The 25,592-nt window shown below is 45.4% G+C and overlaps 1 protein-coding gene across 1 annotated transcript in view; it reads right to left on the reverse strand.

Annotated features, from left to right (window-relative positions):
* The window catches only part of INTS9 (integrator complex subunit 9), a 104,125-nt gene that overhangs the window by 35,792 nt on the left and 42,741 nt on the right, over nucleotides 1-25,592 (reverse strand). The window contains exons 7-9 of the mRNA XM_063123736.1: nucleotides 21,024-21,144; nucleotides 15,331-15,465; nucleotides 6,775-6,886 (exon numbers count right to left, since the gene is read on the reverse strand). Of these exons, the coding sequence (XP_062979806.1) occupies nucleotides 6,775-6,886; nucleotides 15,331-15,465; nucleotides 21,024-21,144 (368 nt within the window). The remainder of the gene's footprint in view (nucleotides 1-6,774; nucleotides 6,887-15,330; nucleotides 15,466-21,023; nucleotides 21,145-25,592) is intronic.

Consider the following 25,592-nt stretch of genomic DNA (forward strand, 5'->3'; position numbering starts at 1 on the left):
AGAAGGACGCAGACAAGCTGGAGCGTGTCCAGAGGAGGGCAACCAGGATGATCAGGGGTCTGGAAACAAAGCCCTATGAAGAGAGACTGAAAGAACTGGGCCTGTTTAGCCTGGAGAAGAGAAGACTGAGGGGATACATGATAGCACTCTTCCAATACTTAAAAGGTTGTCACACAGAGGAGGGCCAGGATCTCTTCTCGATCCTCCCAGCGTGCAGGACACGGAATAACGGGCTCAAGTTAAAGGAAGCCAGATTCCGGCTGGACCTCAGGAAAAACTTCCTGACTGTTAGACCAGTATGACAATGGAACCAGTGACCTAGGGAGGTTGTGGGCTCTCCCACACTAGAGGCCTTCAAGAGGCAGCTGGACAACCATCTGGTTGGGTGGATTTTAGGGTGGATTCCTGCACTGAGCAGGGGGTTGGACTCGATGGCCTTGTAGGCCCCTTCCAACTCTGCTATTCTATGATTCTATGAAAAGAGATGGCTCAAGAAAGTAAGCCGAGTTACATGTGTGCATTACAGGTCAAGGATACAGGAAACACAAAGACTCTCCCTCAAGGAATTTAAGCATTCAATGAATTATGCATGAAGGAAATACAAATGCTTCCTTTGGTGCCTCTCATCACACACACCTACACTCACACACACCAGCCTGGGGAACAGGGCTCAAACTGAAAAGACCAATCTCTTCCAGAAAATTTTAGCAGATGGCACTTAAGTGCAAGCTGAAAGCATCTGGGAAGATTCAAAAGCCAGAAAAGATTAACTGGAAAACACGTATCTGATTCTATTCTCTTGGAATAGAACACCTGATGGAAATGCGATACAAGTGGTATTGAACATGACACAGCTATGTGGTTAATTAACAGATTTAAACTTGTGTGTGTGTGTGAGTATGGGTACAGATAACACATACACACACACATGCACATATATAATCCTGATTGTTGCTGTATTTCTCTTTTTTCTTTTTAAGAAGACAACGTACATATCTTGCAAAGTATATCTGTGTTTTCAAATAATTTCTCTAACACCATATTTTGTAAACCGCCCAGAGAGCTTCGGTTATGGGGCAGTATATAAATGCAATAAATATTATTAATATTAATATTAATAATAATAATAGACGCTGCTATCCCTCCTCTTCCCATTCCACTTGCTACCATCTGCTGGCTGGCTGAACGGGAGCAGGGCTCTTTCATAGCTCAGCCCTAGCAGAGAATGGGTTCCACACAGTGGAGGCTGGTGGCTCTGTTGTCAGTGGGGCGGTGAATCCGCTCTGGATTTCAGATAGAACCAGTCAGAACTCTAAAGGAGCTGTCCAAAGTGTGGAAGAGTTCTGATGGAAACCCGGAGCGGATTTACCACCCCACTGACATTGGAGCCACCGGCCCCCACTGGGTGCAACCTCACAACAGCTTGGGCTTGGAGTAAGGGAGGCTTTGTGGGAGGGAGGAGAACTCCCCCCACTCTTCTGTGGCCTGAGTCCTCTTTGCTGCCTGCTTGGCAGGAGTTGCCCTAGAGAGCAGTGGTTCCCAATTGGTGGTCCGTGGACCCCAGGGGGTCCGCATAACCCACCCAGGGGTTCCGTGGCACCATTCACATATTCACCATTCATTTCTGGAGTCCACGGATGAAGAATTCCTATTAGAAGTAAAATATAACATCACTGAGCACCTGCGTGATTTAGCTGCTAGCTTCAGAGATTACTTCCCTGTACCTAATCCTGAAAACTCACGGAGAAGGAACCCTTTTGAATGTGGTGATGCACGTACAACTAACAACTCCGTCTGCGGAAGGGCAAGACGCACTTGTTGACGTGACTTGTGATGGTTCTTTGAAATCATTTTTCAAAGAATATAGACTGGACCAATTCTGGGTGAAGGTTTTTCCTGATTATAAGAAGTTAGGTCAAAAAGGTTTTTCCTGTGTTCCTCGTTGCCACACTCCGAGCCTCTCTCGGAGTAGGCACTTGGAGGAGGACCTTAGATGTTGAGCGCAGTGTACGGGTAGGTTCATGTCGGGAGAGGCGTTCCATCAGGTATTGTGGTCCCAAGCCATGTAAGGCTTTATAGGTCAAAACAAGCACCTTGAATTGGGCTCGGAAACATACAGGCAGCCAGTGCAAGCGGACCAGAGCAGGATGGTCGAACCTTCTGGTTCCAGAAATCAATCTGGCCGCTGCATTTTGCACGAGCTGATGTACCACTAGAATAAGCAACATCAATAGCATAAGCTGGTGTGATGAGTTTTTTTTTGGGGGGGGGGGTGTTTCACACCAGTTTATGCAATTGGCATACCACTAGAGATAGCTTATGCTAGTGGTACATCAACAGCCTAAGCAGAGCAACAGTGCTGAATATCGCCCCTTGCTTTTGGTTTCTTATTTATTTATTGCATTTTTATACCGCCCAATAGCCGAAGCTCTCTGTTGTTGTTTTACTGGTTTTATAATTGTGTTATTTTAAAAGTCTTATTTTGATCGCTTTTAGATGCATTTTGATGTTTTATTGATTTTATTTTATTGCAAACCACTTTGAATCTTTCCAATGAAAAGTGGTATATACAACCAGGCAAGTAAAATGCCTCCGGAGAACCCATATTGCACGCCAGGTTTCAAACAAACAGGGAAATGACGTCGTTCACACCCGCTGCATTGTACCAGCGTGATAATTATCAACTTTTCCAGCAGTGAAAATTAATTTGCTAATTCATTCTAAATTTGTAATAGCAGCTGTGGCTATACCGATCTATAAACTATGGAGGCTCAAACAATAAATAAATGAAGAAAGAAAGAAAGAAAGAAAGAAAGAAAGAAAGAAAGGCAGAACCAATTTTATAGATGTGAATTCAAGGGAAATGTTGGTCAATTTAATTTTCTTTGACAAAGGCCACAAAATTCAGGAGAGAACACAATTGCTCTATGCCAGCCTTCCTCAACCTGGGGCGCTCCAGATGTGTTGGACTACAACTCCCAGAATGCCCCAGCCAGCTCAGCTGGCTGGGGTATTCTGGGAGGTGCAGTCCAACACATCTGGAGCGCCCCAGGTTGAGGAAGGCTGCTCTATGCAAATGAAGGCAAAGGTCCACAATTTAAAAATTTTTTTTTAAATAAAACCACCACAATTTAAAAACAGCTAAACCAATTTGGACCAAATAAATTTTGCACAGTGCTTAAGGCCATTAGGAGAAATGCAATGAATTAATTAAAAAGACACACACATGTAGACATACCATCAGCCTGATAAATAAAAATCCAGGATTATAATCCAACACAGATTTACAGTACAATCTTATACCTATCAATTTAGAAGTAAATCCCATTGACTCAGGTCAGACAGCACGTTTCTCTATGTAGTCGGAAAACTCCACTCAACGGTTGAGTTTCTAGGGGGTACGCCCTACACAACATGTTCCAACTCCACCGTTGTGTGACTATGGGCTACCAAGGAGTTGAATAAAATCCATTGCAATGTTTGATTGACAGCTCCTCCGCCCTCACTCCTCCCAACGGTATCCCATCAGCCATTGCGGCTAAAAAAAACCCAATCCCAACAGCTCTCCTAGAGTGGCACTCACTCCTTTCGCAGCTCTTGCCAGAGAACTCTGTAGCCAGTGGGAAAAGTCCACTCAACGCAATGGAAAACTCCACGAAGCCTGCCACACAGCACACAACACAACAGTTGTGCAGGAACTCTTCTCTGCACAGTGTGGATATTCAGCATAGAGTGTTTTCCAAAAAATCCACTCCACCATTGTGTGGAGTTTTTCCACCAGATAACACATTTCTCAAAGGTGGTGTGAAAACCACTGTGGAGAAACGTGTTGTCTGAACTGAGCCATTGAGTTCAATGAGACGCACTCCCAGGTTATTTCAGCCTTAAACGTGCTTCACACCTTTGGAATTCATGGGATTAAATTTGGGTGACCCTATGAAAAGGAGGACAGGGCTCCTGTATCTTTAACAGTTGCATAGAAAAGGGAATTTCAGCAGGTGTCATTTGTATATATGGAGAACCTGGTGAAACGCCCTCTTCACCATAGCATTTAAGCTGCAGGAGCTATACTAGAGTGACCAGATTTAAAAGAGGGCAGGGCACCTGCAGCTTTAACTGCTGTGATGAAGAGGGAATTTCACCAGGTTCTCCATATATACAAATGACACCTGCTGAAATTCCTTTTTCAATACAACTGTTAAAGACACAGGAGCTCTGTCCTCCTTTTCATAGGCTCACCCTAATTAAATGCATTTAACTCTACACTGTATTGCAGTCACTATTTACAAGAAAGTATCACAGAACTTTAGGTGATATCAGCCGGCCTGCATTTTAAGATCAGAAAGAGGGGCCCTTCTCATTTGCCCACCTATGAGAACAATTAGGTGGGTGAGCACACAGGAGAAGGCCTTCTTTGCAGTGGCCCCAAAACTCTGGAACAAACTCCCGTCGGAGGTCTGCCGTGCACCATCCTTGCAGGCTTTCAAGAAGGCCTTGAAAGCATTTTATTTTACCATGGCCTTCTCATGATATGAGTACTGTTATTGCTGCTATTGTTATTCTTGCTGGTTTGCTATTTAATTGCTATTTTATTGTGGTTGTTTTTATTGCTTCTAACATTTTAACTGTTTTTATATATTTGATTGTTGTAAGCCGCCTTGTGAGGGCTTCCACCTTGAAAGGCGGCCAAGAAATGTTTTAAATAAACCAATCAGGGTTATGTAAGCAGGCAAATACTTTCTTTTTCTGCCCTTTCATTCATTCGTTCTATACTTTCTCATTTCTATACTTTCCAACAGCCAAAGATCTCTGGGCAGTTCTGGAAAAGACAAGAACTGGGCATTCACTCCAGATCTCAAGGGGGTTGATAATAGGAAAATGAAAAATCACAATCAATACCTAAGAGAAAACAAAGACAAATTCCTATTTGAATGTTCTCCTTTATTAAAACTTCTCCCTCTTGCTACTGGTGAAATTTGGGACCCCCAAATTTGGTGGAGACCATGTATATTAGCAGGGTACTAAGGCAAGCTCAGATTCCTGGATCCTGACCACCATTTCTACCTTCAGTAGGCTGTTTGGTCATCAAGTGTAGGGAAGAGGATGAAGCAGCTGTCAACCAGGAACCAACAAAGCAGGACATGGTGTGACAGCACTCTCCCACCTGTGTTCCCCAGCAACTGGTGCCTACAGGCTTACTGCCTTGGATACTGGAGGTACCACATAGCCATCAGGGCTAGTAGCCATTGATAGCCTTCTCATCTAGGAATTTATCCAATTCTAGGGTGACCCTATGAAAAGGAGGACAGGGCTCCTGTATCTTTAACAGTTGTATTGAAAAGGAAATTTCAGCAGGTGTCATTTGTATATATGGGGAAGGAAGGGAAGGAAAGGAACCTCTCGTGCAAGCACTGAGTCATTACTGACTCTTGGAGGGATGCCAGCTTTCGCTGACGTTTTCTTGGCAGGCCTTATAGCGGGGTGGTTTGCCGTTGCCTTCCCCGGCCGTGATTACTTTTCCCACAGCTAACTGGGTACTCATTTTACCGACCTTGGGAGGATGGAAGGCTGAGTCGACCCGAGCCGGCTGCCTGAAACTACCTTCTGCTGGGATCGAACTCAGGCCGTGGGGAGAGTTTCGGCTGCAGAAACTGTTGCTTTACCGCTCTGTGCCACACAAGGCTCTCTATATATGGGGAACTTGCTGAAATTTCCTCTTCATCACAACAATTAAAGCTGCAGGTGCCCTGCCCTCTTTTAAATCTGGTCACTCTAGTATAGCTCCTGCAGCTTTAACTGCTGTGATGAAGAGGGCATTTCACCAGGTTCTCCATATATACAAATGACACCTGCTGAAATTCCCTTCTCCATGCAACTACTAAAGATACAGGAGCCCTGTCCTCCTTTTCATAAGGTCACCCTATCCAACTCCCTTTTAAAGCCACCCAAATTGGTGGCTATCACTACAAGTACGTAATTAAGTACCACAAGACGTAGTGATGGCTTTAAAAGGGGGTTGGATAAGTTCCTGGAGGTGAAGGCTATCCATGGCTACTAGCCCTGATGGTTGTGTGCTATCTCCTGTACCTGAGGCAGTAAGTCTGTGTGCACCAGTTGCTGGGGAACATGGGTGGGAGGGTGCTGCTGCAGCATGTCCTGCCTTGTTGGTCCCTGGCTGACGGCTGGTTGGCCCCTGTGTGAACAGAGTGCTGGACTAGATGGACCCTTGGTCTGATCCAGCATCAGGACACTTCTTAGGTTCTTATGACACCTCTGGCTTTTAAGAAGAGGAAGGAAGAATTTTAAGGAAGGATGTATGAAGGTTTTAAGCTGGCCGAGAGACAGAGAGGAAATGGCACACGTGGCGACGGGAGATTCTGCCCAAAGCCTTGTCATAACAGAACTCGCTGGCAACAGAGTCATCCACTTAGCGAACGAACAAGAGCAGACAATTCAATCTCATTATGCCACTTCCATTCCTAAACTGGGTGGTTCTTCCCACCGCCCCCTTTCTTCCCTCCGAAGGTACAACTTGCATCTCTCAAAAGCACTTACTGTATTAATGAGAGAGGCAAAGGCGCATCGTAAAAAAATCTGAACTGCTAGTTTTATGCCAGAGAGAGGGAGAGAGTCAAGCAGTTACTTCGGTTCCAGGAATCTCAGAGACAATTTCCCACACGGGGTTATGACTCAGATGATAAAACAAGCAAGAGCAATGCCCCCACCCACCCCGTCCCCGCATGGCAACAGAGCCCACGGCCCCCGTCCACATACCAAGGTTACTGCAGAATTCGCCCACCATCCCGTCCGGATTTGCGGTGGGAATCTGGGTAAGTCCCGTCAGGATGAGGACATCGCTGTTTTTAAGAGAAGCCTGGTCCATGGGCTGAGAAGACAATGTTTGAAAAACAAATTTAGTGGGATTCGCAGCAGGATTATTAGGCCAGCCTTCCTCAACCTGGTGCCCTCCAGTTGTGTTAAACTACAACTCCCAGAATCCCCCAGCCAATGAGATCACATCACGCCAGTCCTTTTCCAGCTTCACTGGCTGCCGGTCCAGGTCCGGGCCAGATTCAAAGTGCTGGTATTAACATTCAAAGCCCTAAATGGCTTGGGGCCAGGCTATCTGAAGGAACGCCTCCTCCCGAATGTACCAACCCGGACCCTAAGATCATCCGGACCCTAAGGTCATCCTCAGGGGTCCTTCTCCACGAGCCCCTGCCAAAGGAAGTGAGGCAGGTGGCTACCAGGAGCAGGGCCTTCTCTGCTGTGGCACCCCGGCTGTGGAATGAGCTCCCTAAGGAGGTTCGTCTGGCACCTACATCGTACTCTTTTCAACACCAGGTGAAGACCTTTTTATTTTCCCAGTATTTTAACAGTTTATCATCTTAGTCATTTAACTTTGCTGTTTTAAATCTGTATTTTAAAATTATTATTATTATTTATTTATATAGCACTATCAGTGTACATGGTGCTGTAGAGAGTAAAGCCATAAAATAGCAAAACTCTGCTGCATAGGCTTACATTCTAATATATTTTAAAACTGAATTAATCTCTGCACTGCTGCTCAGTTTTATCCGGGTTGTGCTTTTATATTGTACTTTTATACTGTGTTTTTATACTGTTGTTGGTTTAATACTTCGCATAGTCTTCATGGTTTTAATTTTTGTGAACTGCCCAGAGAGCTTCGGCTATTGGGCGGTATAGAAATGCAGCAAATAAATAAATAAACAAAATAAATAAGAGCTACAGCTTTTTGGTGGCTGCTTGTAATTGAAGACATCACACATACAATATACATCCCAATAACAAAATGAACAACAAAAAAAAGTGACAAATTGGGATATAAAACTTAAGAAAAAATAGATTTCCTAATTTAATGGTTTGCATCACAAAGGGAGGAGTAAAAGGAATGTGCCGGCGGGTCGAGAAAAGAAAAGAAAAACGTTGTTCTGTTTGCACATGGGAGACACACCCAACACCCCCGCCCCCCCCGCAAAAGCCCAGCCTTATTAAGCTCAGATATGATTGTCCAAACCAGGCCTTTACCCAGTGAAAAGTTAATTTCCAGCTTTGCTAATATAAAGACAACCACAGAGGAGGGCCAGGATCTTTTCTCGATCATCCCACAGTGCAGGACACGGAATAATGGGCTCAAGCTAAAGGAAGCCAGATTCCGGCTGGACATCAGGAAAAACTTCCTGACTGTTAGAGCAGTACGACAATGGAATCGGTTGCCTAGGGAGTCTGTGGGCTCTCCCACACTAGAGACATGGAAGAGGCAGCTGGACAGCCATCAGTCAGGGATGCTCCAAAGTGGATTCCTGCATGGATCAGGGAGTTGGACTCAATGGCCTTATAGGCCCCTTCCAATTCTACTATGATTCTACGTTCTTCTTTATTTCTGCCTTTCTGCCATGTTCTGGCCAGTGCCGGAGACAGATCTGAGTCAAAATACGTGGGAACAGTTACTATTGTTTGTCCTAGCAGCCCTCGGTGAAACCGGAAATCTGTTTTGCACCTAGGCAGAGACTCATCTGATTGAGTCTGCCTTTCTGCGCTTTATACTAGGATGGTTACAAACATCCAACCTGAAGAAGACTTCCACATAACTTGAAAGATGTCGTTTCGGTCAGTCCTGATGGAGGGACTGCCCTAATGTTGCTTTTGGATTTCCTCTGGAGCTTAGCATTATAAGAGGACAAGAAAGCCATGCTCATTGGGACTAAAGGTCAATCTAGCCCAGTATCATGTCTCCAACAGTGGACAGCAGATGCTTCCAGGCAGCCAACAAGCCAGGTATATAATAATAATAATAATAATAATAATAATAATAATAATAATAATTTAGCCTTCCCTGGTTGTTTGCGCGCTCCACACACATCCTGCATAGCAACTGGCACCGAATGGTGTACGCCTTCTCTCTATCTAGGGCTCTCAATTACCTATCACGGCTAGCAAACGTTCACTGACCCTTCCCTCCACAAATTTGTCCTTTTCTTTGGAAAAGCCAACTGGAGCTAGTGGGCACGGTCTTGCATGTTCAACATCACGAGGGAAGGGATAAAGAACCCTTCTCTGTGGCGGACAGAGAAACACTCCAAATAAGCTTGCATTTTTTTAAAAAAAAAATAATGAAATGCTACTCAAATGAAAATGCCAATAAGACAGTAAAAGTAATATTGAATCTGCCTGTGGAAAATATATGTAATGATTATGCATTATTCGATAGTCGTAATTTCATCTTCCATGGAGACACGGGGGCTAGCATTGATTCCCAGGATCACTGGACAAAGGGTACTGCCACGAGACAGGCTCTGAACACCAGGCCCGGCCGCAGCTACTCCCTGCTCAAGCCAAGCCCCACCGCTTGATACGCCTGAGGCGAGGGACAAAAACCACCTTCCTCCAAACTATGTGGAGAAAGGGGTTTAAATGGAGAAGGATTTCAATATATAAAATAAAACACTGTGAGTTATATGTGCTGAGGTGAATGATTGTCAGAGTGGGTGCTAAATGTGTAAACCTCAGGTGATAAATGCCAAACAGACACGTGGGATTTTTGTGGTAGTTAAAAACAAAATAATTAAAATTTATTTTTAAAAGTTCACAAGCTTTGTTTCAAATAAAACATTAAAAACCCTTTTTGAAACCTTTCATCCAATCCTTTCACTCATTCACATACACGCTTTCCTTTCCCTCACACAATCACTCTTGGGCTTTCTTTATTATCTGTATTGATTAATATACATCAACTACGTGCACATCACACTCCAAAGACACCACTCTCTACCCCAGCCTTCCTCAACCTGGGGCGCTCCAGATGTGTTGGACTACAACTCCCAGAATGCCCCAGCCAGCAGAGCTGGCTGGGGCATTCTGGGAGTTGTAGTCCAACACATCTGGAGCGCCCCAGGTTGAGGAAGGCTGCTCTACCCTGAACCTCAAATTTCCCAGAACTTAAGTACTCTAAACACAGAGAGCACTAAAGACTCTAAGAGGACCTAAAAAGTCCCCCGCAATCCCCTCAGTCCTTCCCTTATATATCACTCCTCCCCGTCCCAAAACATTCTAACTCCGCCCACTCAGGCCAACATTCTAAAACCCACAGACTTACAAACTGCAGACATACATTTTGGAACTGACTTGTGGGGTGTAACGCCACAGGTACTGTGGAAGACGTTCGGCAAACTGTCTGGACCGCCCCATCCCCTTGGTCCACCCCAGTTTTGCTTTCTGCCAAGAGTTGTTATAAGTTACTGTTGTTGAGCCACATCAGGGTGGAAATGTCCTTGCAGGCAGTCCTAGAGCTTCAAATTTCACCTGAACCAATTTCAGTTTTGCGGGGGCTTCTTTCCGAAAATAATTTAAGAAAAGCTCTGGTTGAGGGGCATCAAAGGTTTATCTATGCCGAGGACGGAGTTCAACTTTTCAAGGAGTTCTCTGGTCCCACATTCCAGGGATGGGTAGTGTCAAAGGTGAAAGGGGCGTTGCCCCCAATACCCATACAATCCGCCCCACACACTCAGGCCCTCTGGGAAGGTTCTCCAGTCAGCCAAAACTAGGCTGAGAACCGTTACCCAGAGGACCTTTTCTTCTGCCGCCCCCGGACTGTGGAATGGCCTGCCTGTGGAGATTGGCCAACGTAACGGTCTTTTCGAATTTAAGAAAGCCATAAAGACTGATCTCTTCCGGCAGGCCTACCCAGTCGAATTTTAAGATGTCTGACTGTTATTTTAATAATGTATTAGTTTTTATATGTTTTCAATCAGTTTTATGTATTTTATAGTATTTTTTGTATTCAATGTTGTGTGGGTAAGAAATTTATTATTATTATTTATCATAAAGCTGTTACTGCCGGTGACTCGGCCGTAGGAGAGGTATCTCAACCTTTGAGAGTAAGGAGGAAACATGCAAAGGTCAAGGAACCATCGAATGATCCGTAGTTTGGAGGATGGGGGCGGGGCCAAGGGAAGAGGGCGGGGCCACCTGGAGTAGCCTGGAGGACCAAATGGCGACCCCAGGCAGGATGGGTCCTTGGATGTTGAGGAGGATCTTAGATGTTGAGCATAGTGTATGGGTAGGTTCATGACGGGAGAGGTGTTCCGTCAGGTATTGTGGTCCCGAGCCGTGTAAGGTTTTAGAGGTTAAAACCAGCACCTTGAATTGGGCTCGGAAACATACAGGCAGCCAATGCAAGTGGGCCAGAGTGGGTCTTATATCCTGCCTCTGAACAGAGGAGGGCAACCAGGATGATCAGGGGTCTGGAAACAAAGCCCTATGAAGAGAGACTGAAAGAACTGGGCATGTTTAGCCTGGAGAAGAGAAGATGGAGGGGAGGCATGATAGCCCTCTTCAAATACTTAAAAGGTTGTCACACAGAGGAGGGCCAGGATCTCTTCTCGATCCTCCCAGAGTGCAGGACACGGAATAACGGGCTCAAGTTAAAGGAAGCCAGATTCACGCTGGACATCAGGAAAAACTTCCTGACTGTTAGAGCAGTACGACAATGGAATCAGTTACCTAGGGAGGTGGTGGGCTCTCCCACACAAGAGGCCTTCAAGAGGCAGCTGGACAACTCTCTGTCATTATTATTATTATTTATTTATATTATTATTATTATTATTGTTATTTATTTATATAGCACCATCAATGTACATGGTGCTGTACAGAGTAAAACAGTAAATAGCAAGACCCTACCGCATAGGCTTACAATCTAATAAAATCATAGTAGAACAATAAGGAGGGGAAGAGAATGCAAACAGGCACAGGGTAGGGTAAACAGGCACAGGGTAGGGTAAAACTAACAGTATAAAGTCCGAACAACATCAAGTTTTAAAAGCTTTAGGAAAAAGAAAAGTTTTTAGCTGAGCTTTAAAAGGGATGCTGTCAGGGATGCTTAGGGTGGATTCCTGCATTGAGCAGAGGGTTGGACTCGATGGCCTTGTAGGCCCCTTCCAACTCTGCTATTCTATGATTCTATGGGGGTTCTGTTTTAGCTACTATTCCCTTGATTTCAGTTCTTCAGGCTGCAGGTGCCGTGGCTGATGCAGCCAAAATGGTGCCAGAAGGGTTTGTGGGAACCCAAGGTTTGCAGAAGCACAGAAAAGAGTCTTTAGGGGGGGAAAAAACCCTAATGGGGGTGTGGGAGCAGCATGGGAACAGCAGGCCACACTGGAAGTTGCCAAAGGCTACAGGTGGCTCATGGGTTTCGCCTTCTCTGCCCTATGTGATTCTGGGGATGCCTCCAGAAGAAGCCCTGCTTTTTCAAAAACAATACGGATATTGCAGATTGGGAAAAGAAGGAAATGAGTGATTAACATCCTGTCTAAAAGACAAGGAAAGAAGGGAGGGGGGTGAACTGACCCTCCCCCGCTACAACTTTTGCCCTAAAAAAAAATTCACCAGCAAATTTCAACAGGGCCCTGCACAGTCTCCAGGAGGCCGGATTGCAGCTCACACATCCAGAGCGGACCCCAACGGCTGCCTAGCCCATCAGTTCTCCAAACATGTAACGCCCCCCCTTGCTCCGCAAAAAAAAAAAATATAATTATGGATCTTGCGAGAATTAATTTACTGGAAATTACATCGATAGCGCTACGAAGACTTTGCCCTTAGATGAGCAGGGTGGGCGAATTGGCAGGCGGTTCAGCCATCGTTCCTTCAAGAGAAGATAATTCACAGGGTGATAAGAGAAGCAGACTGGGATCTGCCTTCAAAGATTAGAAAGTGAAATATGCTGAGTTTAAATTACAAATAAAACAGTGAAAGAGAGACATGGAAGAGAGAATCTGCGGGCTTTTATAAATGTTTGAAACAGGAACGCAAATCAAATGAATGAACGATCGGATACATTTTCTAGATTGCTACCGTGTGTGTTGTTTACATGTATCTACATGTGTGTTGCATGTCAAGGGTCTTTAGTGTAGTGCAGCCTTCCCCAACCTGGTGCCCTCCAAATGTTTTGGGTGGCAACTCCCATCAACCCTAGGGAATGCTGGGAGTTGTAGTCATAGAATCATAGAATAGCAGAGTTGGAAGGGGCCTACAAGGCCTTCGAGTCCAACCCCCTGCTCAATGCAGGAATCCACCCTAAAGCATCCCTGACAGAGGGTTGTCCAGCTGCCTCTTGAAGGCCTCTAGTGTGAGAGAGACCAAAACCTCCCTAGGTCACTGATTCCATTGTCGTACTGCTCTAACAATCAGGAAGTTTTTCCTGATGTCCAGCTGGAATCTGGCTTCCTGTAACTGGAGCCCGTTATTCCGTGTCCTGCACTCTGGGAGGATCGAGAAGAGATCCTGGCCCTCCTCTGTGTGACCACCTTGCAAGTATTTGAAGAGTGCTATCATGTCTCCCCTCCATCTTCTCTTCTCCAGGCTAAACATGCCCAGTTCTTTCAGTCTCTCTTCATAGGGCTTTGTTTCCAGTCCAAAACATCTGGAGGGCACTAGGTCGGGGGAGACCCATGTCAATATATGGGGGGACACAAACACTAGATCCGAATCCTGGGCTCTTCCTTCAAGATGGGAAATTGGCAGTTGGAGACAAGACCCAGATAATAAAATAACTGAACGCACGTTTATTACAGAAATATGAAAATGATGACACGCACAAAACTTGAGATAGGACCGGGAGTTAACGAGTTGGACTTATGAGGAAGCCAGGGGGGAGATAAACGGAGTGGCATACAGCCGGCTCACGGGGCGGAAAAGCTTCTTCCTAACGAGATGGGGAGAAGCCAGAGAGAGACACGCGGGAAGTCTAATGAGGCGAGGGAGATGGCTCAGGTAGCCAAAATGGCATCACCTATGCACAGGGAAGACATAATAATAATAATAATAATAATAATAATAATAATAATAATAATAATAATAATAATTTCTTACCCGCCTCTCTGTTTGGATCGAGGCGGCAAACAGCAATAAGTATAAAATACGTAAAACTGAATTAAAAACATAGTATACATTATAAAAACGTCCTAAAAACATCATAATATTCCCCTGGAAGGCCTGCCAGAATAGATCAGTCTTGATAGCTTTCTTGAATGCTAAAAGACAGTCAAGCTGATGAGTCTCCTCCGGCAGGCCATTCCACAGTCCGGGAGCAGCAGAAGAGAAGGTCCTCTGGGTAATACCTGCCAGCCTAATTTTGGCTGACTGAAGTATAGAATTTAAAAACAATTTGAACAATTTAAACTATATGCAACCTCGGTGGATTTAGCTGTCAAAGGCTTTGTTAAAAAGCCACGTCTTAACTCGGTGCCAAAATGGACCGAGTGCCGGCGCCAGTCGGGCCTCCAGGGGGAGGGCATTCCACAGCCGGGGGGCCACAACAGAGAAGGCCCTTGTTGGAATCCTGGATTAGGATTCTGGTTATGTTTCCACGGATTTACTAATTGCTGAGGAGCTGGAGGAATCAGAAGACTCAGCAGAAAACTTAAAGGTCAACGTTGCACCTGGACATTGATGTCATAATTGAATAATTGGTAAATTGATTGTTTCAATTAAGGGATTGCAAGCAGTTGCATCACTGTACAGTTAGCCTATAAAAGCAAATGTATTCCCATGTACATGTATCACTCCATCTTTCACTCAAAATGAACCACTAAGAGATGTATCAGAGCTGTATTGACTGACCATATGTAAGTATTTGTATTTGTGATTGCCATAACTAAATTATATTTTTATATGCCAGTAAAGGTTTGTTTAAACCTATTGAAAATCTCAGTCTTAATCTGTGTCTTTGCTGACTTTGCTGGAAACCGTTGCAAATACTCTGCTATAAGGTTATTGGCCAGAAGACCAGTCTGGTAAAAACTAAATAAGGTTGTATATAACCACCATAACTCAATAGCCCTCTCCCACGTCCCACCATCGCGCATGTCTCATGTTGGTGGGACGCGGAGGAGGGCCCCTCCATCTGATCTCTCAGGCAGGCAGATACAGGGAGAGGGGCGCTCCCTCAGGTATCGAGGTCCCAAGCTGATTAGGGCTTGAAACGTCATTACCAAAACCTTGAAATCTGACCGGGAGCGTATAGGCAGCCAGTGCAGTTCCTTTAAGACTGGTGTTCTGTGGTCTCTGTAAGATGTACCCGCCAGCAGTCTAGCTGCTGCATTTTGCACTAGCTGCAACTTCCACGTCGTCTTCAAGGGCAGCCCCAACTTCAACACGAGCATGTTGGGGTTCCCCATGGGGCGCATTGAGACCCAAGGGGAGAATCGCTGCCTGCCTAGAGCTTAAATCACACAACACATCCCTTGCTTTCAGGAAGGAGAATTTCACCCTTTGGGAAGGCAAAAACGTTGGAGTTCTGCGACGACGTGGTACCTGTGGGTGTGTTGTAAGGAGCGAAGATCCCGACACGTAGGAAACCTTCTCGTAATGCGACTGTATGATCCAGTTGGAGCTGCCGAGCGCATAGCCGGAGCTGAGAGGAGAAACCTGCACGGCCCCGAAAAGCTCCTGTGAAGAAGGTGAGAGGAACAGAAACGAACTGTGGGAACCATTCCAAAAAAACAATCCCAGATGCACAATGAATTGGTATTCATTTTTGACAGCTAAGAAGACCCTCCACGATCAGAGGCAGCGTATCTGTGAATGACAGGTGCTGGGCAACAGACCATGGGAGAAAGCTAATACCCAGTGGAGAGGTCCTTTAGGGTTCTGACTGGTTCTGGCTGAAACCCGGAGCGGATTCACAGACCCACTGACATCGGAGCCACCAGCCTGGCCAATGCCTTCATGGCCTGCTTGTGGTTTTCCCAGAAATATCTGGCTGGCCACTGTGGTAGGGTGACCCTATGGAAAGGAGGACAGGGCTCCTGCATCTTTAACAGTTGCATAGAAAAGGGAATTTCAGCAGGTGTCATTTGTATATATGGGGAACCTGGTGAAATTCCCTCTTCATCACAACAATTAAAGCTGCAGGAGCTATACTAGAGTGACCAGATACAAAAGAGGGCAGCTTTAACAGTTGTGATGAAGAGGGAATTTCCCCAGATTCTCCATATATACAAATGACACCTGCTGAAATTCCCTTTTCAATACAACCGTTAAAGATACAGGAGCCCTGTCCTCCTTTTCATAGGGTCACCCTATCAATAAGAGACCCCCAGACAGACTGGAAGGGCAGATTGTCTAGCAGAGATGAATTGTGGGTTGATATGAACTCCAATTCGAGGGTAGCCATTTCAAATTGGGGCCAGTCTATAAATAAATTTTAACTTGGTGTTTTAAATTTGTAATTTTGCATTGCTGCTGTTTTTATCTGGTTGAGCTTTTATATTGTATTTTATAGTATGGTTTTATACTGTTGTTTTACACTTTGAATGGTTTTAATTTTTGTGAACCGCCCAGAGAGCTCTGGCTATTGGGCGGTATAGAAATGTAATAAATAAATAAAATAAATAAATAAATATAAGGAGGACAGGGCTCCTGTATCTTTAACAGCTGTATTGAAAAGGGAATTTCAGCAGGTGTCATTTGTATATATGGAGAACCTGGTGAAATTCCCTCTTCGTCACAACAGTGAAAGATGCAGGAGCCCTGCCCTCTTTTAAATCTGGTCACTCTAGTATAGCTCCTGCAGCTTTAACTGCTGTGATGAAGAGGGCATTTCACCAGGATCCCCATATATACACTAGATATACCCCATATATATCTAGTATATATACACTAGAGGCCTTCAAGAGGCAGCTGGACAACCCTCTGTCAGGGATGCTTTAGGGTGGATTCCTGCATTGAGCAGGGGGTTGGACTCGATGGCCTTGTAGGCCCCTTCCAACTCTGCTATTCTATGATTCTATGATTCTATGAAATAACACCTGCTGAAATTCCCTTTTCAATACAACTGTTAAAGATACAGGAGCCCTGTCCTCCTTTTCATATGGTCAGCCTACACCTTGGAAAACAGGCTTGATCCTGCATGACTTACTTTCCATCCTCAGCACGCTTTCCCTTTCTACAATTAACCCATTGCTTGTATTTAACATATGTCTACCATCTCTCTCAATCTCCATTTCCAACAGGGCGTGCAACATAAACTGAGATGATGCTTAAAGTAGTTAAACAAAAAGGCACGGAAGTCAAAATAAACGGGGAAAAGCACAAATGGAAAGCAATCATCAACAGCATTAAAAACAAGTGGTGTTTTTTGTCTTAAAAAGCAGCCCAAGGGGTCCTAAACTCCGTTAAAACCTTGTATAAATAGTGCCTTTAGAAGGCATCTGAGCACAGCTGGCCCTAGGATAAATAGCACCTTGGGTTTTGTAGGGCCACCCAGAGGATTTATGGGGCCTGGTCAATAATAATAATAATAATAATAATAATAATAATAATAATAATAATAATAATAATAATTCCATTAGTCACATCAGTTACCAGCATCACATCAAAAAACTATACAGAAAACCTTCAGAAACTGGGCCTACCAAAATACATCCATATCAACATCTAGAAAGCATTCATCATTATTATTATTACTATTATTATTATTATTTGTATCCCGCCTTTTGCCCACTGCTGGGCCTCAAGGCGGCCTTACAAAGTTTAAAACATACATTGGGGGGGGGGGATACACATAAACGTTTAAAACACACAACTAAATTATAAGTCATTAACATAGATGGAGGGGCAGATTATTCTCCAAAGGCCTGCCGGAACAAACAAGTTTTAGCCTGCTTCCGAAAGCCCATCAAGGAGGGAGCCAGCCTAGCTTCCCCGGGAAGAGAGTTCCAAAGCACTGGAGCAACCACCGAGAAGGCCCTGTCCCATGTTCCCACCAAGCGCGCCTGTGAAGATGGCGGGACTGAAAGAAGGGCTTCTCCAGAAGATCTTAAAGCACGGGCAGGCTCATAAGGGAGAATACAGTCTTTCAGATAACCTGGACCCGAACCATATAGGGTTTTATAGGTCATAACCAGCACTTTGAATTGAGCCTGGAAACAGACTGGAAGCCAGTGGAGCTGTTTTAACAGGGGAGTTGTGTGCTCCCTGTAACCAGCCCCGGTCAACACTCCGGCTGCAGCTCTTTGAACCAGCTGGAGTTTCCGAACACTCTTCAAAGGCAGCCCCACGTAGAGCGCGTTACAGTAATCCAATCGGGATGTAACTAAGGCTTGTGTCACCGTGGCCAGGTCTGACATCTCTAGGAACGGGCACAGCTGGTGCACTAGCTTTAACTGTGCAAATGAACTCCTGGCCACCGCCGAAAATTGGGCATCCAGGCTCAGGGCTGAATCCAGAAGTACACCCAAGCTGCGGACCTGTGTCTTCAGGGGGAGTGTAACCCCATCCAACACAAGCTGAATCCCTATTCCCTGATCTGCCTTTCGACTGACCAGGAGCACCTCTGTCTTATCTGGATTAAGCTTCAATTCGTTTGCCCTCATCCAATCCATTACTGCCAACAGACACCAGTTTAAAATAATAATTAAAATAATTAAATTCAGGAAATTCCTGAATCAGTAAAAGACAGCATGGCTTGGAAAATCCCATCATGTCTGTCTAGAAAAACTGTCTAGAAAAATTAGGTTGAGAATACCCATTATTTTTATCCCTAAAAATATTAAAGAAAAGTTATAAATAAAGAGGTTATCCAGTTGACCTCCCACAGCGTACGGCTTTATTTTATTCTTATTTATATAGTGTTCACAGTACTTGAAGTGCTGAGTGCTCAGTAATGTAGCCTCAACGTCACGCCACGTTCCACTGATTTTTACCTAGTGCAAATGACATCAAAGTGGAAACTGAAAGAGGAACCTGACAGAACGCCTCTCCCGACATGAACCTACCCGTACAGTACACTCAACATCTAAGGTCCTCCTGCGGGTGCCTACTCCGAGGGAAGCTCGGAGAATGGCAACAAGGGAGAGGGCCTTTTCAGTGGTGGCCCCCCAATTATGGAGCGATCTCCCCGACGAGGCTCGCCTGGCACCAACATTGTTATCTTTTCGGCGCCAGGTCAAGACTTTTCTCTTTTCCCTGGCATTTAACAGCATATGCTGAGTTTTTAATTGACCCAGAATAGATAGATATTATATGAAATCTGTTTTTGTGGTTTTAAATTTTGTATAGTTGTTTTTAATTGCACGGTTTGGGAGCACAATACCTGACGGAGCGCCTCTCCTGACATGAACCTACCCGTACACTACGCTCAACATCTAAGGTCCTCTTCCGAGTGTCTACTCCGAGGGAAGCTCGGAGGATGGCAACAAGGGAGAGGGCCTTTTCAGTGGTGGCCCCCCAACTGTGGAATGATCTCCCTGATGAGGCTCGCCTGGCGCCAACATTGTTATCTTTTCGTGCCAGGCACCTTTCTCTTCTCCCAGGCATTTAACAGCATTTAACAACATATGCTACTTTTTTTTTTAATGGACCCCAGAACTGGTGTTGTTTAAGAAATGGATACTGTTTTATACTGTTGTTTTTACATTTTTTGATGGTTTTAAATTTTGTATATTTTTTTTAATGTTCACTGTTTTAAACTTTTGTAAACCACACAGAGAGCTTCGGCTATGGGGCAATATATAAATTTAAATAAATAAGTAAATAAATAAAATTTAATGTTCACTGTTTTAAACTTTGTAAACCACTCAGAGAGCTTCGGCTATGGGGCGGTATATAAATGTAATAATAATAATAACAACAACCTGTTTGAAGAAAAATCATTTTTGGAGTTCACATCCAAACAACTCGTAGAACCTTAAAAAGGGTGACAGACCCTTGCTTTTTGCTGCCTGAGCTCACTGCAGATGGTACATTAAAAAAGACAGCCGCTGAGCTCCGTTTGGAACCACTCGCTCAGCTTGGCACCCAGGGGGGCTGCCCAGCTCACCCGCCCCGAAGGCTGGCCTGCACCACAATGCCATCAAAGAACGCACTTGGTAAATGGAGGCCTGTTAGGGAGGCCCTGTCCTGGGTTGCGTGAGATTACTTCCGGTGACGGGGTCACTCTGAGCTGGGAAGAAGAACTCAATAGTCAGGCAGGTTTGTATTCCACACAGAATTTAACACGGGAGAGGAATGCCTCCCTGTCCAGGGCTGCATGTCGGGGGGAGAAAAGATGGCGGCAGTTTTCTCCCAGAATCTTTTATTTTAAATTATTATTATTATTAATTTATTTATATAGCACCATCAGTGTACTGTACATGGTGCTGTACAGAGTAAAACAATAAAATAGCAAAACCTTGCCGCAGAGGCTTACATTCTAATAAAATCATAATAAAACAATAAGAAGGAGAAAAGAATGCACCAAACAGGCACAGGGTAGAGTAAAACTAACAGTACAAAAGTCAGATCAAAATCAAATTTTAAAAGCTTTAGAAAAAAAGAAAAGTTTTTAGCTGAGCTTTAAAAACTGCGGTTGAACTTGTAGTTTGCAAATGTTCTGGAAGAGCGTTCCAGGCGTAAGGGGCAGCCAAAGAAAATGGATGAAGCTGAGCAAGGGAAGTAGAGACCCTTGGGCAGGTGAGAAACACGGCATCTGAGGAGCGAAGAGCACGAGCGGGGCAATAGTGTGAGATGAGAGAGGAGAGATAGGAAGGAGCTAGACCGTGAAAAGCTTTTTAGGTTAACAGTTGAAGTTTATATTGGATTCTGAGGTGAATTGGAAGCCAACGAAGAGATTTCAGAAGTGGAGTAACATGGTCAGAGCGGCGAGCCGAGAAGATGATCTTAGCAGCAGAGGGGTGAACAGAAACCGATGGACTGATGTGAGAAGAAGGAAGGCCAGTGAGAAGAAGGTTGCAGTAGTCCAACCGAGAAATAACCAGTGCATGAACAAGAGTCTTGGCAGAAGAGACAGACAAAAACGATCGAATCCTGGCAATATTATACAGGAAAAAATGACAGGATTTAGCTACTGCCTCAATATGAGGAATAAAGGAGAGAGAGTAGTCAAATATAAAGCCAAGACTACGAGCTTCCTTGACTGGAGTGTGACATCATTGACCGTAAGAGAGAATGAGAGATGAGGAGAAGGTTTAGGAGGAAAAACAAGCAATTTCACTGGGGATACTCACTATTTTCTGGGAGTAGCCCACCAGCTGGATCTTACTGAGTGCAGAGTTCACTTCTTGCATATTGTAACATCTTCTCCAAGTAGCAACTTCAACGGCATCTTTCAGTGGGGCAGGAAGCAACCTGGGCAGAGCAGATTGGATAAGGGTCAGCGACACGTCGCGACGACGGACAGATTTCCAGAGAAGTCGGGGTTGAAGGAGGAGAAGGATGGGCATTTAAAAGAGCCAGCCGGTCTCTCAGCTACATCCAATTCCTGTCGTACTACGAGGGCACGAGAGATGCCACGATGCTTTTATTTTATCATGCTGATAATCTGCCCTGGCTCCAAGGAGCTGAGAGCAACGGACAGAGTTGTTTTATCCCCAGAACCCTGCGAGGGAGACTAGCTTGAGAGACTGGCGGGGATTGAACCCGGGTCTCCCAAACCTCTCTGACCATTTTTTTGTTCGAGGGGCAATAACCCCATGGATAATCTGTCGGGGGCCACAGGTGGGTGTTGGGCAGAACCAGAGCCCAAATGGTGATTTCTTCTCTGGGCTCATCTACACCAAGCAGGATATTCCACTATGAAAGAGGTATGAAAGCGGTATATAAAAGGCAGGAGCCACGCTGCTGCATTATAGCGGTATTAAAGTGCACTGCAGGATCTACACTACTGCTTTATAGTGGTACTGAAGTGCACTGACAACTGTTGGGGCCCTTGACACATCTACACCAAGCAGGATATAACAGTATGAAAGCGGTATGAAAGCGGTATATGGTATCTGTCAATGGGCCCCAACAGTTGTCAGTGCACTTCCATAGCGCTACAAAGCAGCCGTGTGGCTCCTGCCTTTTATATACCGCTTTTATACCACTTTCATAGTGGAATATCCTGGTGTAGATGAGCCCTCTGTCTCTCTCTGTCTTTCTCTCTTTCTTCCCACCCAGCAGGCTGCCAGGAAAGGGATAGTTCAGAGCAGGGGTCCTCAACCTCTGGGCCACGGACCGGTACCTGTCCGTGGACCGTTAGGAACTGAGCTGCGCAGGTGAGCTGCTTTCACCACCACCCCACCACCACCACCACCACCCCAGCGTACCTGGGCAAGGGGCGCCATCTTGCCTACCCAGCTGAAGCAAAGCCAGGACGCTGGGGTGGGGAGGGGCGGCTTTGGAACGGCGCGCCCGGTTAGAAACCGCTCTGGGAGAGCAACTTCTGGGCACGACGTTCCGAAGCCGCCTGCCCCAGCGTCCTGGCTTTGCTTCGGCTGGGTGCCCACCCAGCTGAAGCGAAGCCAGGACACTGGAGTGGGTGGGGCGCGGGGTGGCTTCCCAAAACCATCCCCTCAACCCCGCCCCCGGTCCGTGGAAAAATGGTCTTCCACGAAAGTGGTCCCTGGTGCCAAAAAGGTTGGGGACCGCTGGTTCAGTGGACTGAACTGATCACGTGAATTTTGGTAATTAGGCCAGGGGCTGCATGGTGACCTACGGCCGTAGGTTGCCGACCCCTGATCTAGCCACTAGTCGTCTCTGCTTGCCCTTGGTAGACAATTTACAGAAAGTGCCCAACTGTGGGAGGGTGTTGTTATTGGTTCTTCTGGACCTCTCAGCACCTTTCGATACCATCAGCCGTGATATCCTTCTGGGCTGCCTGGTTGGAATGGCGCTTAGGGGAACTGTTTGCAATGGCTCCGTTCACTGATGGACAGATCATCCCAGAAGACGGGGAATACTTCTCAACGCCTTCGCCTTTGGCCTGTACTATTCTGTGCCCCCTGATGTTTCACATCGACATGATGTCTGGCGGTTCCTTTGAGGAGAGGGCCAGGGTCAAAGCACTAGAACCAGGGTTTGGATCAGTGGGCACACTGGGAATGTTGAAAGAGCATCGTGGGCACTTTCACAAAATGGCCACCTTGGATAGGGTTGTCCATTTGCAAAGTGGCTGCCAGGATGGGCACTGCCAGTCACAAAACACCCTTTTCCTAGAAGGAAAACAAGGCAGAAGTGGGGCATGATCTCTAAAACGCAAAGCCACTCTTTCAAACCTGAATCAAGATGGCTTTGCAGCATGTCAACCTCACGGTTAAAAGTAAGAAATTTAACAAATCTTAAGAACCAAAATAAAAATCAGAATTTTGTTTGTGGCATTTACAAAGCAGCTGAGATGGAAACAGTGGTTTTGAGACACTTTGATACAAGAATTAAGATAACTTGCTCCTTGGAAAAACCATTGTCTTAGACAATAATATTCATTTGCAAAGGAAGTCAAAGAATGATATCCAAGAAGCTGTGAATGGCAGCGTCACAGCGCATAAAAAGAATGGCCTTTTGTTGGGACATAAATCTCTTACAGTACTAGAAGCCCAGACTGGAAGGCAGTAAGAGCTGTCAACAAGGGGAAGAAAAATAAGATTCTTATTTTGTATATTAAACAGATGCTAAATCAAAAGCTCATTCTAACCCATTTCCAACGATTTATGGAAATCGGTCAAGTTTCGCTGATCCGTTTGTTCAAAAGGACCTAATTTATTGGTGAATCCGTTGGGTCAGTGACCCACTTCCTCCATAATTTAAGGCACTGAAGAAAGCATTAAAGAGTGAGCCTGCCAAGACAGCCAATGAGCACCTAGCGCATGGAACGGCCGTACCTACACATACAGATGGAAAACTAAGCAGCAAAATGTCCTCTTTGGAGATGGGAAAACCAAAGAGAACGCTAATGCACACAACCTTCTCAAAGGTAAAGATTGCACCTGACGTTTTTGCACACGTCGTGGCCTGGTTGTGCTGTACTGCAACTTCCATAACTTCCATCTAGCATGGCCTTTAATACAGCCCAAAGTCCTCACCCCACAACTCCCCAAATCTTCCCCTCACCCAACATGTAGCCTTCTGAAAATGATAGGTAAGGGGGCCGGCCATCTGAAAAGATAATGGGGCACATTACCTAACCCTAACCCGATCCTTTAGATTTGGGTGTTTTACGTCAGAAAAAGGAGAAATGGGTTCTCAGGATGCAAAATGCTTATTTTCTCAAAGCTTTGTGAAAATAAACATTTCGCATCCCGAGAACCTGTTTCTCCTTTTGTTTATGGGTGATTTACAGAACATAGAAATAACACACGAACGATGTCAGACAGATGCCAGACAGACAACACCCCTATTTCAGGGCCCAAAACAGATATTAATTGAAAAATGCAGCTAGATGCAGCATCTTTTTTTTCCATTTTCACTCTTATTTATTCATGTATTTATTACATTTTTATACTGCCCAATAGCTGAGGCTCTCTGGGCAGTTCAAAATTAAGTGCAGGGGGCACTACTGGATCAGGACCCTAGCAAAAGGGGGTACGGGTGATTCAACCCTCCCCTGACCTTGGTATGGGTGCAAGGCCTGCTATTTCTATTACAAAATGGTGATCGATCAAGCAAAGCAAATGGCAGGCATCAAGATCAGATCCATAGTGGAGGGGGCTTTAAAAAACCCTACCCTCCACATTAGGGTCCCCACCACTAATATCCAGGAAGTGAGAGGAGTCAGCGGCTCAGTTCAGACAACGTTTTTCAATGGTGGTTTTAGAACTCCACGGTGGAGTTTTCACACCACCGTTGGAGAAATGAGTTGTCTGGTGGGAAAACTCCATCCCACGTTGGAGTTTCTTTGGAGAACACTCCATGTTGAATATCCACGCTGTGCAGAGGAGAGTTCCTGCACAACCGTTGTGTTTCGTGTTGTATGGAGTTTCCCATTGCGTTGCGTTGACTTTTCCCACTGGCTACAGAGTTCTCTAGCAAGAACGGTGAAAGGAGTGAGTGCCGCTCTAGGAGAGCCACTGGGATTGTGGTTTTTTTCAGCAATGGCTGATGGGATACCATCGGGAGGACTGCGGGAGGAGAGAGGGCGGAGGAACTGTCGATCCAACATCGTGATGGATTTGACTCAACTCCACGGTAGCCCACAGTCACACAACGGTGGAGTTAGAACATGTGTGGGGAGTCCCTCATAAAAACTCCGTTGAGCGGAGTTTTCACACTGCGTTGACCAACGTGTTGTCTGAACTGAGCCAGTCGTTCTAATTCCCAAACCTCAGCATTTCCCCCCCCAACTTAGAAATGGAGAATTCCGGAAAGGGGAATTTCACCGTTTTAGAAGTCAAAAGTGCAAAGATGTGAGTGCTACCAATGGACCATGATGGTTGGAAGCAAAGGGAGTAGAAATTCAATGCGTCTTGAGGGCTCCAGGTTGGGAAAAGCTCACATAGATGGTGATTCAGAAGCAAGTCCACGTGAGGTCAGCGGGCCTTACTCCCAGGTAAATGTAGATCATCTGTTGTCCATTCATCAAGGCTAGAGAGAGTATTTTGGAGCCCTTCACTGCGCTTGGAAGACCACTGTTATAAATATTTTTGACGACATCTACAAACCTGGCTGCTTCACTGCTCACCCTGAATCAGTACCGTATTTATGAATAGTATTGATCACAGTACAGGTTGTTGCAGGACCCCACTGCTCATTCCCTTCATTGTGAAAATGTGCAATGACATTTAAAGGGAATGACATTTAAAACCCCAAACGGCTTGGGACCT

The sequence above is a fragment of the Elgaria multicarinata genome, chromosome 4 (assembly GCF_023053635.1).
Source record: "Elgaria multicarinata webbii isolate HBS135686 ecotype San Diego chromosome 4, rElgMul1.1.pri, whole genome shotgun sequence".
Classification (NCBI taxonomy): domain Eukaryota; kingdom Metazoa; phylum Chordata; class Lepidosauria; order Squamata; family Anguidae; genus Elgaria; species Elgaria multicarinata.